The sequence below is a fragment of the Phaseolus vulgaris genome, chromosome 10 (genome assembly GCF_000499845.2).
Source record: "Phaseolus vulgaris cultivar G19833 chromosome 10, P. vulgaris v2.0, whole genome shotgun sequence".
Taxonomy (NCBI): Eukaryota; Viridiplantae; Streptophyta; class Magnoliopsida; order Fabales; family Fabaceae; genus Phaseolus; species Phaseolus vulgaris.
The window spans coordinates 7,795,543-7,810,816 of NC_023750.2; the positions used below are offsets into that span (position 1 = coordinate 7,795,543).

A 15,274-nucleotide genomic window follows, 5' to 3' on the forward strand; every position below is an offset into this window, starting at 1 on the left:
AGTGAGGTGTCATCACCCTTAATTTAATTAGAGCGTGGTTCCTTAAACTAAGCAATCAATACAGATTACACACAAAACCACCAAAGAAGTGACCTTGAACCCTTCAAAAAACACACTTCCTTCGGCACAACACATACCAAGAATGTTGATCTTGACAACCTCAAGAGCACAGAACACTCCTTGGCTACAACACCAGAAATTACAAAGTATTAAGAACAAATTACACTTGTTTACAGAACAATCTGAAATCAATACAGATGTAATCATATTCCACTCTCTCTTTAGAAAACCAAAGCTGAAAAGTGAATGTTCAAAAACTTGAAAGCAATCTCTCACAACTGAAAAACTCAAATATGTTTTTCTTGTTTGTTATAAAACATAAACAAACTATTTATAGCTTTCAAATATGGGTGAAATCATTTAATACAGGAGCGTATTTAGTTGAAAATCATTTAAAGAACACTCAACTAACAAAACAAAATTCTGTTAGGTTTTTCAAACAAGCAATCGATTGAAATCACGAAACAATCGATTGTTTTGGTTTGTCAGCAAGTCAACCAACCAAAAAAGTTTTCAACCTTTTCAAAAACACCTAAGAGTAAAACAATTGGTTGTTTTAACAAAACAACAGGTTGTTTTTCACTTAGTTTTGAAAAACACTTTAATCTTAAAAGATTTTAAAAACACTTTAGCTTTAGATTCAACAAAGAGTGGATTACACAAATAAACTACCCATATCCTATCCTAAATACAACAACAACTTCAGCCTTGCATCAAACACTTGGATTTGAAATTTTCAAAGCCTTTGATCACTCTTGATCAATAATCTCCCCCTATTTGATGAAGACAAATCCCTGGTTGCTTGTGTTGGACTTGTTTGAATCTGAAGCAGTTCCTGCAAAACAAAGTTTAAGCAATATACAACATCTATGGCAGCAGGTTAGAATAACACATTTAGCTTGTTTTTTGCATAACCAATACAGCAGAGAAAAACCAGCCCAAAAGGCAAACCATAAAACATGAGCAACAACAACAGAATTAACAATCACTTAAACAAATAGAGTTTGCAGAATTTTAGACAACACAACACAAAATCTCCCCCTATTTGTATTCACAAATAGACTTTGGGAAGAGATAAAACATAAATTGTTCCAGATAAAACAGAATATAAAAAGAAAGAACAATAAAACTTCTACAAAGCAAAAACAATCGGTTGTTTCGAGCATTCAATCGGTAGTTTTTCTTCAGTCATCCTTGACATATTGCAGCTCAAAGATCTGGTTCTGAACAACTTCAATCTGTTCATCCAGGGTCTGAAAGCGAGTGTCCATGCTCTGGAATCTGTTGTCAATGTTCTGGAAATTTTTCACACAAAGATCATTGAGATTTCTTTGATTTTCAGTAAAGCCATCAAGTCTATCCACCATGTATCTTTCAAAAGAAGACATTGAGGGAATCCCATCCCCTTGATGTCCAACACTCGTTCTAGCATCCAAGTTAGTTGCAGGTTGTTCTTCATTGTGAATATCCATATCAGGAGCTTGATCTTCTTCATCAAAATCAGTAGCTGCAGCACTTGAGGAACCACCATGATCACCATCTTTGCTTACCCATCTTCCATTTATCTTGGTGAAACCCATTTTGCTTAGTGAACCATTATTCAATTCTTGTGTTGATTTTACTAACTCAAAGGTTTCATCTTCAAGATTCACTTCAAAATAGAGAAGACATTTAGAAATTAAAACAGCATAGGGATAATGGTAGTCACTTAACCTCATGGACTTTTGCATATGCTCTTTGATGATATAAATTCAATTGATCTTGACTTTCTTCATGATGCAGTAGATATAGACAAGATCTTCTTCTGTCAAAACAGAATGGTTGCTCCCCCCTGGAGTTAGAATCCAAGTGACAATGAGAGCAAACACCCTTTCATTTAACTTCAATCCTCCAACTGAACAAGTTCTTACTTGAGCTTGTGGATTCTTCAAACAAATTTTGTAGTATTGAATGTTGTTGAAATCTTCCACAACACCAATGTTTCCTTTATTGATTCTAAGACCAACATATTTTAACCCAGTTACAGCAGCCCATACATCATGGGTAATCTCCATGTCTACAACTTTAACATGTGAAACAAGATTGTTTCCTTCAAACTTTGAATTTGTGTAGAACACCCAAACTAAATCTGGATAAATGTTTCCCTTTATCTCCAAGAATCTCTTCAGTAGATGATCCTTGAGAATCCTTCTCACATTGTCTAGCTTTTGGCTTTTCAACCAATCAAAGGAGACAACTTTTGGATTGTTGATCACTTTTGTACTTGTCTCAAAGCGATACCTCTCAATTAATTCATTATCTCCTAAAAACCAGCCTTCAAGCCTTCCTCCTGACCTTACAACCCTCGTTTTGATCCTCTTGGATGTAGGTGGAGTTGAATCCATGACAACAGAATGAGACAAAGGCACACACACAAGGAGAGAAAGAGATGTTGCAAGAGATGACCCAATTGGTTGTTTTTGTGAAGGAAAACAGTTGCAACAGATTTTATAGCAAATTAGAGACCTTCTTTGATCCTTTGGTGATTGTGGGTTTCAGTCTTCAAGACAAGAAACTGGTCCAAGCACTGCACAAAGAACATCAGAAAAGAGCAAAAAAACACATGGTCAACACATGTGACCTTTGACTAGACATAAAGGCTATTGAATTTCCAAGATATGGAATATATTCCTTTATGACATCTTGTAACTTCCTCCAGAACCAAATTAGGCTTTCAAGACTGCTTTATTGACTCAAGATCCTTTCATTATTGAGATCTGCAATAGACAGAATGTATAGAGAAATTAATTCAATTCTTTACAGTGTTGTCAGAGAAGAAACAATCGGTTGTTTCAAGGAAACAATCAGTTGTTTTTCTGCAACAGTTTAACAACATGTGATTTTCAAGCATAGACTGAGAAAGGTTCAAAATAGATGTAATTGCTCATTTGAAAAAGAAATTAATCATGAATCAGTAATTAAAAAGCAAAGATAAGGAAGGTCTTATCTTTTTATGAAATCCCTTCAATGAGTCATTTGTTTTTGATCAAGAATGCTTCTTTTGGCTTTTTGAAAAATCTTGGACTGGTACACACCCTTAATTCAGTTCCAGTCTCAATCCTTTTCTTCCAAGAACCTGATCAAATGACTTAGAGCTTCATGTTTCTTCAGTATCCCTACATCAAAATGAATTCAAGCAACAAGATTTGGTCCCCTACAAATGTGGGTCCATTTGATTTATTTTTGTCATTTAAAACCTCACAACCTTTGGGAATCCATTTCATGATGTTGAAGAAGGATGAAGCTTCTTCTCTACCTAGTTTTAGTATGTGTTTGATGTAGAAAATAACTAGTTTGCTTTGAAGTTTGTAATGGGTTTAGAGGATCTTGTATTTAGGCTTGTGTATGTGTAAGGTTGCCTTTTGCTACATGACATGCCCTAGATTCCTAGTCAAGGTTAGATCAAGCACTTGAAGTGGTTAAAGGTTTTTCAAAAAGCTTTCTAAAGTTTTCTCAAAAAAACAGGATACTGCACAAAAATAAATTTGTTTCTCTGTAAAAGAATAGGTTTATTTTTGGTTTGTTGAAAGGATTTTCGAAAGTTGGTTAGGGCACCAAAGGTACAACTCAGTCAGTTATTTCAGTTAGCTGAGTTGGCAGTTTTCCTAAAATAAATCTGTTTAGTTTTAAACTGAATCTGTTGTTTTCATAATAGCTTTTCAACTATTTTTTGAAAAGTAGTTAGAAACTGTTTTCTATATAAAGAAAAGCTTCCCTCACATGAAAGGGTGTTGAGCAATCACGTTTTTGACAGAGATTAAACACTTTCTATGTGAGAAGAAGGATGGAAAAGAGTTTTTGAAAGGTTTTCCAAAGGGATCTTCAAGTGTGTTTTTTCTAGGAAAACTTTGATCTTGGTGAAGGTGCTGGTGCAGTTCTGCAGCAAATTGAACTACTGTTTTTGAGTTCTTGCATCTTCTTTTCAGGTGTTATCTTTCCTTTATTCTTGTTTGTAAAGGTGTAAGTGTTAGTCACTCCTTGATAGGGTTTATTGGAGTGCAAGGTGTGCTGAAATAGGGTTTATTGCAGCAAATTGAACTACTGTTTTTGAGTTCTTGCATCTTCTTTTCAGGTGTTATCTTTCCTTTATTCTTGTTTGTAAAGGTGTAAGTGTTAGTCACTCCTTGATAGGGTTTATTGGAGTGCAAGGTGTGCTGAAATAGGGTTTTTCAGCATTGGTTGTATTGTTCTTGTAGTGTTCAAGAACTGTTGTGTTTGTAAGTGATTGAAACTGGTTTTAGTGGATTCCACCTTGGGGTAAGGTGAAACTGGATGTAGCTCTTTATGAGTGAACCAGTATAAAAGCTTGCTTGTACTTTTCTTCTCATCCCTGCACTTGTTTCTGGTTTTTGCTTAATTCTGTCAAGAACGAAATCTGTTCATTTAAAATCAAATCTGTTAATTCTGGGCTTAATAAAAACTGTTCTTCTTAATCTGGAAAAGTTCTCTAATCATAAACAAAGCTTTTGAATATAAGTTTGTAATTGAATTAAGAACTAACAGTTTTCTTCATAAAATTCAAGTTAAAGATTCATTGCCTTTAAAGCTTTGTGTTGAATAAATTTGATTGTTCTTTTGGTATAATGTGTGTTCTTCAAAACTATTAAAAGTGAACCAATATGATTTAGCTATCTTTCACTATTTGATCTTAATCCCAATCTGGTGCAGTTCTGTTTATGTTAGTATATTCTGAAGAATCAATCTGTTCATTCTAAAATCAATCTGTTCTTTTACCTCTGATATACTGAAAACAGTTTGTGTTTGCGAAAATTTTATATGTTCAATTCACCCCTCCCCTCTTGAACTTAGACATTAATAGACCCAACACATGAAACCTCTGGGAACAGAATATTTCCTTATTTTACAGAATCTGACTGAATGGGCTCTTTTCATGCAATAAAAGCATGTAACAACTGGTTGTTTCGACTTAACAATCGGTTGTTTTACTGGCAGTTTTGAAAAATTCTTTGAAAACTTATCTTGCTTGTTCTGTGGATATAAACCTAATCCAACTCTTCCAAAAACACAATTTTGAGATGCCAAGACATTCTCAAAGTTGGATTTACCCTTTGAAAGCTTATCCACAATTCTAACAAGATAATGAACTTTCTTTTCAAGATTTTCACAAACAAAAGAGTCACACACATGAGAAGAGTTTTTGCAATGTTTTTCAAAATCAATTTTTGATTTTTCCAGCTCTTCTTCAAGTGTCTTAACCCTCTTTTCAAGCCAGTTGTTCAGCCCTTTCAATTGGTTGTTTGAGAGAACCAATCAGTTAGCTTCTTCATGAGTTTCTTGAAAATTTTGAAGCAATTTACTATAATTTTCAGCACTCGGGGAAGCACATGAACTTACACTGCTTGAGCTGCTTGACTCATCATCTCCTTCTGCAATTAAACATATGTTTGCTTTTTCATCTTCACTTGATGAGGAGACTTGATTTTCATCCCAAGCAATATATGCTGTTCTTGATTTTCCCTTCTTCTCCTTGTAGCTTGATTTCTTTTCATTGCTTTCTTTATTTGGGCAATCAGCTTTTATATGCCATTGTTCACCACAACCAAAACAAGTATAATTGATAGAATTGAAATCACTAGTTTTCTTGTTGCCATACCTTTCTTTGTTGGCTTCTTTGTTGTGATTTCTCTTCAATTTGGATAGTAGGCTAAGGTTTTCTTCTTCACTTTCATCACTTGAATCTTGTTTGCTTTTGTGCTTGGCAGCTTTCAAGGCAATGCTTCTCACATGCTTGTCTTCACTTTCTTGAACATTGAGTCTATTCATTTCTAACTCATGTTCTCTAAGCTTACCAAACAATGAAGCCGTTGTCAAGGATGTCAAATCTTTTGATTCAGAAATTGTTGTTACCTTAGGTTGCCATGATCTATCTAGGCATTTGAGAATCTTGATGTTTAGTTCTTCGTTATCAAAGGTTTTCCCAAGGCTCATTAGATGGTTGATGATGTGAGTGAACCTCTTTTGCACTTCAACAATAGATTCTCCTTTAAGCATTTAAAACATCTCATACTCTTGTATCAGAGTATGTTTCCTTGCTCTCTTCACATCATTTGTTCCTTCATGGGTGACTTCCAATGTGTCCCACATCTCTTGGCCGATGAACATGGTGATATCCTGAAAAATTCATCCGAATTCAAAGATGTTATGATATTCTTGGCAATACAATCAAACTTGGCCTTTTTATTTTCAGCATCAGTCCATTGGGACCAAGGTTTTTCAATAGAAGATCCATCATTTTCAAATTTAGGAATAAAAGGTTCATTTTCAATTGCATCCCAAATTCCTTTATCAAGAGATTCAACAAAGATTTTCATTCTAACTTTCCAGAATTGATAATTCAAGCCACAGAACAGAGGTGGTCTGTTAATTGAAGCACCCTCTCCAAAAGGTAGTTTTTCAGCCATTGAAAAAGATTTTAGGATCAAACTTGAGTATTTTTCAAGTACCTCTCTTAATGTCAATGGTTAGAAAATATGGCTTTAAACGAGAGGGGGGGGGGGGTCAATTGTTTAAAGGGGGTTTTCAAAAACTTTTTAAGCTAAAACAAAATCCTTTGTATGAAACTCAATCAAAACTTCAGTTAGCCAAGATATAAAACACAAAACAGCAAAGCACCAGAAACACAATCGGTTGTTTCTTCGAAACAATCAGTTGTTTATACCAGCAAAGCAATAACAACTGAATTTAAATGATTTTAAGGGAAGAAAGAGATACACAAACAGTTTATACTGGTTCACTCTTAAACCAAGAGCTACATCCAGTCCCCAAAAGCCACTAGGCAATCCACAAAGCAATCAATACATATTACACACAAAACTACCAAAAGAGTGACCTTGAAACCTTCAAGAAACACACTTCCTTTGGCACATCACACACCAAGAATGTTGATCTTGACAATCTCAAGAGCACACAACACTCCTTGGCTACAACACCAGAAATTACAAAGTATTCAGAACGAATTACACTTGTTTACAGAACAATCTGAAATCAATACAAATGTAATCCTATTCCACTCTCTCTTGAGAAAACCAAAGCTGAAAAGTGAATGTTCAAAAACTTGAAAGCAATCTCTCACAAATGAAAAACTCAAATATGTTTTTCTTGTTTGTTATAAAACATAAACAAACTATTTATAGCTTTCAAAGATTGGTCAAAGCATTTTATTTAGTTGAAAATCATTTAAAGCACACTCAACTAACAAACAAAATTCTGTTAGGTTTTTCAAACAAACAATCGATTGAAATCATGAAACAATCGATTGTTTTGGTTTGTCAGCAAGTCAACGAACCAAAACAGTTTTCAACATATTCAGAAACACCTAAGAGTAAAACAATCAGTTGTTTCGACAAAACAACAGGTTGTTTTTCACTTAGTTTTGAAAAACACTTTAATCTTAAAAGATTTTAAAAACACTTTAGCTTTAGATTCAATAAAAAGTGGATTACACAAATAAACTACCCAGATCCTATCCTAAAGACAACAACAACTTCAGCCTTGCATCAAACACTTGGATTTGGATTCTTCAATGCCTTTGATCACTCTTGATAAACATGAAGGAATTTTTTAGGGCAGATTCGGGGGGGGGGGGGGAAGTCAACTGGTTAGATTGGATAATGTTCAGTTTAAGAGCATATCTTGGGAAGATAATGAAATGTTGGTTGGAATTATATCTGAAGATGAAGTTAAGAAGGTAGTTTGGAATTGTGACAACTCCAAAAGTCCTGGACCAGATGGATTTAATTTTGGCTTTATAAAATTTTGTTGGGACATTTTAAAAGGAGATGTTGTGAGAGCGGTACAAAGTTTTGCAGAGGGGTGGAAGTTGGCCGAAAGGTACTAATGCTTCCTTTATTACCCTTGTCTCAAAGGTTGGAAATCCACAAGAACTGAATGATTTTAGACCGATTTCTTTGGTGGGCTGTGTGTATAAAATTATTTCTAAAATCCTCTCTTCAAGGTTGAAAAGGGTGCAAAACAAAGTCATTGATCCTAGGCAGTTTGCTTTCTCTGAAGGAAGGGGTTTGTTGGATAGTGTGTTAGTGGCTAATGAGACCCTTGAGGAGGTAAAGAGGAAAAAGAAAGAATGCGTGGTGTTTAAGGTGGATTATGAAAAGGCATATGATTCAGTAAGTTGGGAGTTTATTTACTACATGCTAGGAAGATTGGGTTTTTGTGGTAAGTGGATTGAATGGATAAAAAACTCCTTAGAAATTTCCTCAATACCTGTTTTGGTAAATGGAAGTCCAACAACTGAGTTTGAACCTTTGAAGGGCCTAAGACAAGGGGATCATTTAGCATCTTTCCTTTTCCTAATTGCGGCTGAAGGACTTGCAGGGGTAGTTAGACAGGCGGAAGAAAAAATGTTAGTAGAAAGTATTGAGGTCGGGAAAAAGCGAGTAAAGGTGAGTATGCTGCAATATGCAGACGACACCCTATTTTTCTGTAAAGCCTCAATCCAAGGTGTTCTGACTTTAAAGGCTATTCCGAAGTGCTTTGAACTTGCCTCTGGTCTTAAGGTTAATTATTCCAAGAGTAAGGTTGGTGTAGTGGGTGTGAATATTAATCAGACGATGATTTTCGCCGCTTTTCTTAATTGCGATATTATGAAGGCAACTTTCAGTTACTTGGGGGTGATGGTAGGCGGGAATCATAAGAGATGTGTCTTTTGGGAAGGAATTCTCATTAAGTTACGGAGTAGGTTGAGCGCGTGGAAAGGGAAATCCCTCTCTTTGGCAGGCAGAGTATATCTTATCAAATCGGTGCTTACGTCTTTACCGCTCTTCTATGTTTCCCTATTTTGTATGCCGACAACTGTGGTGAGGGAAGTGAAAAGGATACAAAAGAACTTTTTGTGGGATTGAGGTTCAGAGAACAGGAAAATTGCTTGGGTGGCGTGGGATAAGATTTGTCAATCGAAAGATAAAGGCGGATTAGGGGTCATTGACATAGGTAAGTTTAACTTGGCTCTTCTGGGGAAATGGATTTGGAGACTTAAGTCTGAAGAGAGAATTTTTTGGAAGGATATTCTAGATTCTAAGTATGGTGGGTGGAGGGGATTAAGATCTCATGGCCAAAGTTGTAAGGACTCAATCTGGTGGAGGGACCTTAGAAAGGTGTGGAATTTAGAGGAGTGGGGTAATGATTTTGAAGAAAGAGGTCAGTGGGAAGTAGAGGACGGGAAAGAAATCAGGCTTTGGGAGGATAAATGGTTGGACAACGTTCCTTTATTGCATAAATTACCTAGGCTTTTTTCGATTTTTTTAGATACTGGTCGCACTCTCTCAGAAGTTGGGGTTTGGAATAATAATAATTGGTCGTGGAAGCTGAGGTGGAGAAGGAATCTTTTTGTGTGGGAATCCAGTCTGGTTGATCTTTTGATGCACGTGTTGGATAACAAGAGGTTAACAAGAGAGGGTGGATTTAAGCCCGATAAATGGCTATGGAGGGATGTTGTTTCTATAAACTTCTCTGTGAAGGCAGCCTATAATATTCTCTTGGGGGAGGAGTCTGTAGTGGATGAGGAACTATTCACGGAATTCTGGACTCTAAAGTCTTTACCTTCGACACAATTTACGGCTTGGAGGGTGCTATGTAATGTCATTCCCACTAAGGACAATCTTTTGAGATGTGGTTTACCTTTGATGAGTGATCGGTGCCCCCTGTGTGGTGTGGAAGAAGAGTCGGTACGACATTTTTTTTTTTTTAATGTAGGATCTATTGGAGAATTTAGGGTATGTGTCTCAAGTGGCTGGGGTATTCTTCGGTTCTACATTGTGATGCACTAATGCATTTTAGGATGTTTAAACCTATAGGCTTGAAACACGCTATTATCAGGTGCTGGGGGGCATTTGGGTAGGTATTGTAAGTGAAATTTGGAATCACAGGAATATGGTTGTGTTTGAGAATGGGCGAGTAGATCTAGTGGAGGTTTTTACTGTGGTACAAAGGAAGACTTGGTCTTGGGTCATAGTAAAAGAAAAATTGACTACTTTTTCCTACTCAGACTGGTGTTTGGAACCTCATTGTTGTATGAGGTATTTGAAAGACTGTTTTTTTTGGGTTTTTTAATTAATGATTTTGCCCAGACCTGGAAGTAGTGGCTTTGTTTTGTGCAGGTTTCATCGGGTCCTCCCACCTAACAAGGTTGGATTGAGGTTTGGAAGGTATAGTGTGTCGTGCAGGTTTTTTTGGTCTTTTTTATTTGGCAGGGTCGGGTTGATGATTTTGTTCCTGGATTGCGGTAAAGGATGTGTTTTTGATGTATGCTTCTCGGTCTGGTGGTGGAATCTTTATGGTGTTTGAACTTTGGGAGATTGATATGTGGTGTTTTGGTTATTGATATGTCCAGTTTTGGGAAGTTGTTGTGTGCTTTTTGCAAGATATATCTGATTTATGTATTCTCCTCGTAGGATCGGTTTGTTGATGTTGGAAATTGGTTATTTGGCGTACTTCAGTCTACTGCAAAGTTATTGTTTAGGTGTTGGATATTGTGTCATGTACTAAGGGTGTGATCTCTTTGGTGGACTATTTTTTGTTTACATTTCCTTCTTGTAGGATCGGTTTTTTCGAGTTTGGCACTTGGTTAGGGCACTTCTGCCTGCTGGCAAAGATCTTGTTTAGTTGTTGGATGTACGTCTTATATTGAGGGTGTGATCTCTTTGGTGGGTTGTTGTAACAATATATGTTGGGTTTCTATATCTTGAGTTGGTTTAGTATTTTGGTTTCTAGTGTAATGTTTTGTTGGGTCCTTAGTTGGTAGAGTGCTAGGAAACATGTTTTGGGTGTTTTGTATAAGGGTTGGAACACCCCTGGAGTGTCTCATTTTATTTTATTTATTCTTTGCTGATAAAAAAAAAAGAGATGAATATAGAAAGGACTCTCATTTCTTGTATTTTTTTTCCTTTGTTTGTTTGATAAAAGAACATAAGATTTTTGGTGTAAGTGTTTATGTAAGGTTAGAAAAAATTAGATTTAAAAAATGGTATTAAATTATTAATGGACATTGAAGTAAGAAGAGAGAAAAAAAAACTAATTATGGAGTTGGGAAGAAATTAATGGTTTGAGTGTTAGACGTGATGATAAAATTGGAACTTTTTAAAGTGGTACATACGAGTGATTTTTCAAAAGAAAAATATTTTCTTTTTCAAAAGAGTGTCGAAGTATCATTAATAAATGATTTTTTATAGAAAAATAAATTTAAATTAAAAAAGTATTTAAGAGATATTTCAAACTTTATACAAGAATTATCATCTATACGAAAGACATAAACAACTAAGATAACGATTACATTCAATAATAGAACATGTATATATTCTTGAAGTTTATGTTGATAATTGTTATTATCCAAAATTATTTCTACTTTTATATATTATATATATATAATAGACTTAACACCGATAAAAGAATATACATTTGATTTTTTTAATATTAAGAAATAAATATACGTCATTTTTAATATTTATCTCTTCTCATGATTACAACATATAAAAATAGGAAAATGATTGTTTGACATCTTCCGCTTGTATACAACTGAAGTACGTGGCAGATTTGATGACATGGCAGAGGGTAAATGTGTCTTTTCCTTAAATAAATAAAAATAAGGTTAAACAAAATGGGATTTTTTATTTCAATGAAATTTTGGTTCTTTCGTTTAGGGTTTCAGCGTAAACCAGCTTGCGCCTTCAATTTCATAGGTTGCGCCTTCAATTTCATAGTTTGCGCTTTCAATATATTAGTACTCAAAATAAAAATAGGTATATGTGTTCTTTCGAAAGGTTTTTTTCCTTCCTAATTTATCGAGCGGTGCTGCTGGGTATATTCATTTTTCTGAAAGCTTCTTTTCCTCATTTATCGAGCGGTGCTGGGTTTTGGGAGATTCTTGCGCCTTCAATTCAGTGGGAGATTGCGCCTTCAATCTGGGTTGGCGTTTGGTGTGCGTGCGATTTGGGGGCTTCTTTGGAGGTTAGTTTTCGTTTAGGGTTTAGGATTTTATTGCGTTCCCCAATTTCACAATCATTCCGTTCCCCAATTTCACAATCATTGTTCTTTTCACTTTTACTTTTCGTTGGCAACAATAGTTAATGTTTAGTACTTGTTTACATGGGTTGACCAAGAGTGACCGATTGTTCCGTGTTTCATCGGTGGTGTTAGGCTTATGTTTTTTGAATTTTGTGGAACTGGGATGATAGAACTTCATCTTTTAAACCTTAAGAATTGAAAGTTGATTTTGTTACATTTTTTTTATTTATTTTAGGAGAATGTATGTGCTACTATTGAACTTAGATAAGATAGGGTTTGCTGCTGAATTTTGCCTCATCAGCAGGGTTTGACTGGAAATAGTCTTTAATGGAAATGAAACACTTGATTCCTTCATGGTTTAATTTGGAAAAAAGTAGCTTAATGAAGAAGGCGTATGAAGAAAATCCTTGGTATCGTGTTCACATTTTGACACTGAACATTGTTGTTAATTCTTCATTTAGTGAATTTTATCTGAACAATGACACCAGCTTTGTAATTGAAGGGCATTTGGAATTGAAAAGGAAGAGGATGATTAAGGAGACTGTTGAATTTACATTTGGTAGTTGGATAATTCCTGAAAATAAGATAAACCGACACCATGAACTTGGGTTTTTGTTATTTACTCTACCTATTGTTATGTAATTGCCCACTGAATATTATCAATAACCAGCAAGGAGGTGAAATATAATTACAAGTGGCATGCTCTGCTAGAAGTTATGAGGCTTAGACATTAGTTTTAAGGAGGTTATAGGAGGTAGAACTAAATGGTATTGATTTGGTGAAAACTGAAAGTTCGGTAGTTAGTTAAATCATTGCTAACTTATCAATTGGTTTAGTGAGTTTCCTAGCTGAAATTGAGTTGAAAAAGTACTGATTTCCTGTCTATTCTCTTTCTCTGTCTCCCATGCTCTTTTTGTGAAGATTCTTAAGGTGTTTAATGGTTTAAGTTTCATGTTAGATACAAATTGTGCAATAAATTGCTATATCATGTGTTAAATGGGTGTTTGCAAATTTCAATTACGGGAAACATGATGAAATGAATGTGTGCATTCTGGTAGTTTATTGTGAATTAATTTGATCTATGAATAACGTTTAATGTAATATCATTGGAAATTCTGCATTTTTTCCTTTTGTTCTTAGTCTAGTTGTTTGTGAGTACAATTTCATGACTCTTGGTTTTGCTATTCTTATTCTGAGGGTTGAATTGTCAGGTGTTGCATAGTATTGATCCTGGTATGAGTTTGTCTTTGGCTTTTCATTCTTCAATTTATGAATTCAGCTTGTGTAGTTTCTATAACTTCCATTAAGAGCGTCTGGTATGACTTTCTCTATTATCTTTTTTTTCTTGAATTTATGAATTCATGTTGTGTACTTTGTATAACTACTTTTAAGAGTAGCACCTGGTATGAATTTCTTTAATTGTTGGGCTTTACAGCTAACACAACCAATCAATGAGTTGAGTAGTTTTGGACTTCATCACCAACCATATGGGTTGAAGTGTGAACTGGTTTGTCTACTGTAATATTTGGAAGTGTTTCTTGTAATCTTCTGATGCTGTGTCGAGCCTACGAGTGGGTGCCTTGGTTTTGAAAACTTTATATGTGCCTTTTTAATTTATTATGTGTGCATAGTGTACATAATGCAGGGGAAAGTTGAAAACATTTTTGTAGTCTTCCTTTGATGAAAACATTTTTGTTTTAACAACCTCTATTCATTACTTATAACCCATTGTGTTTATCTCTGAATACTCAAACAAATGTTGTACTTTATATATGTGCATTTTGTATATGTTATATAGCTCTAGGGGGTTAAACTCAAAGCACATTATTTCCTTGTAGTTTTGTTGTTGTATATCGCACTTAGGGTTTGAAATTGTTTACTTTGAGCCTTCATATTTCCTCGTCCATGATTGGTTCTGAATAAAACTACAAGAAACAGAACGTGTTTATTTGTGCTATCTCACTTGAAACTAGGACATGGAAACAAAAAAATAAAACACATACATACAAAGAATAGTAGGAAACAGATAAATTATCTGAGCTTCGAATAACTATAACTCTCTCTCTCTCTTTCTCTCTCTCTCTCTCTCTATATATATATATATATATATATATATATATTTACCTATAATTTCCAAGTTTGGCTTTGGTTATTCTTTTTACTATCCATAATTTCTGAACTCATCTTTAATCTGTAATAAACTAGCAGCACATAAAATCAAACATTTAGTGCAACTCTATATTTTGCCTGTTTTTTTATATCCGTGCATAGTATTTTCTGCACCTATAAACAGAAACAACAGTGATCAGATTTATGGAATTCTTGTTGTTTTTGTGGATGTTATCTGTTGCTTGGAAGTTCATGAGATCCTAGAAATAGTGTTGATTGCTGAAGTAAACTGCTTTCATGTTTTTTGTACAACATTATCATTATTATCATCATATTAGTACAAGATAAATTAATTGAAAAAAAAGAAAATTGTACCTAGGAAATTGTGGAACTCTCCATATGATTAGGTTCCTTAATTTATACGAAGGGAAAGTAAAATAGCATATCCTATTCGATGCATGTAAAGTATGGTAAAAATAAAACAAACAGAGAAGAAATAAAGCTTGTTTCTTTAGGTGGATAAATAGTGAGGGCAGACAACACATAGGCAGAAGTTATATATATAAAACATGAATGTTTCTTTAGGTGGATAAATACATGTTTTTTTTTCCAGGATATAATGGAGGGAGATGCAGGTGAAGTTGATGATTTGGTTATGGAGCACAAGGTATGATTCAACGAAATCATAATTTGTGCACAACGCACACTGATTTTTGTTTTTCATGATTTTTTTTTTCCATTTCATATGTAGGTGTTTCGACATTATTGTAGGACAACTTTTTTGGGTGTAGTGAATAAAAGGTTAACTGATGAACAAAAGAGTTTAATTCAATCAACCCGATTTGCATGGGTAATGTTGTTGGGTGACAAGGTAAAAATGAGTCGAACCCTACTTAGGGAGTTGTGTTCTAGGTGGGTGGAGAGAAGACAAAGTTTCCTCATAAGGTGTGAAGTTTTCCCATTGTCCTTGGTAGATGTTTGTTTAAGTTTGGGGTTGAGAGTTGTGGGAGAAAAAATAGACTTGCACAAA

General features: G+C 34.8%; 1 protein-coding gene across 1 annotated transcript; it reads left to right on the forward strand.

Annotated features, from left to right (window-relative positions):
* Window positions 1-7,768: 7,768 nt before the first annotated feature.
* Window positions 7,769-10,737, forward strand: LOC137813636 (uncharacterized). Its single transcript, XM_068615993.1, has 9 exons — window positions 7,769-7,950; window positions 8,075-8,667; window positions 8,986-9,273; window positions 9,382-9,800; window positions 9,952-10,151; window positions 10,233-10,280; window positions 10,326-10,377; window positions 10,466-10,531; window positions 10,672-10,737. Exons 1-9 carry the CDS (start codon window positions 7,769-7,771, stop codon window positions 10,735-10,737), a joined length of 1,914 nt encoding a protein of 637 aa, XP_068472094.1.
* Window positions 10,738-15,274: the final 4,537 nt, after the last annotated feature.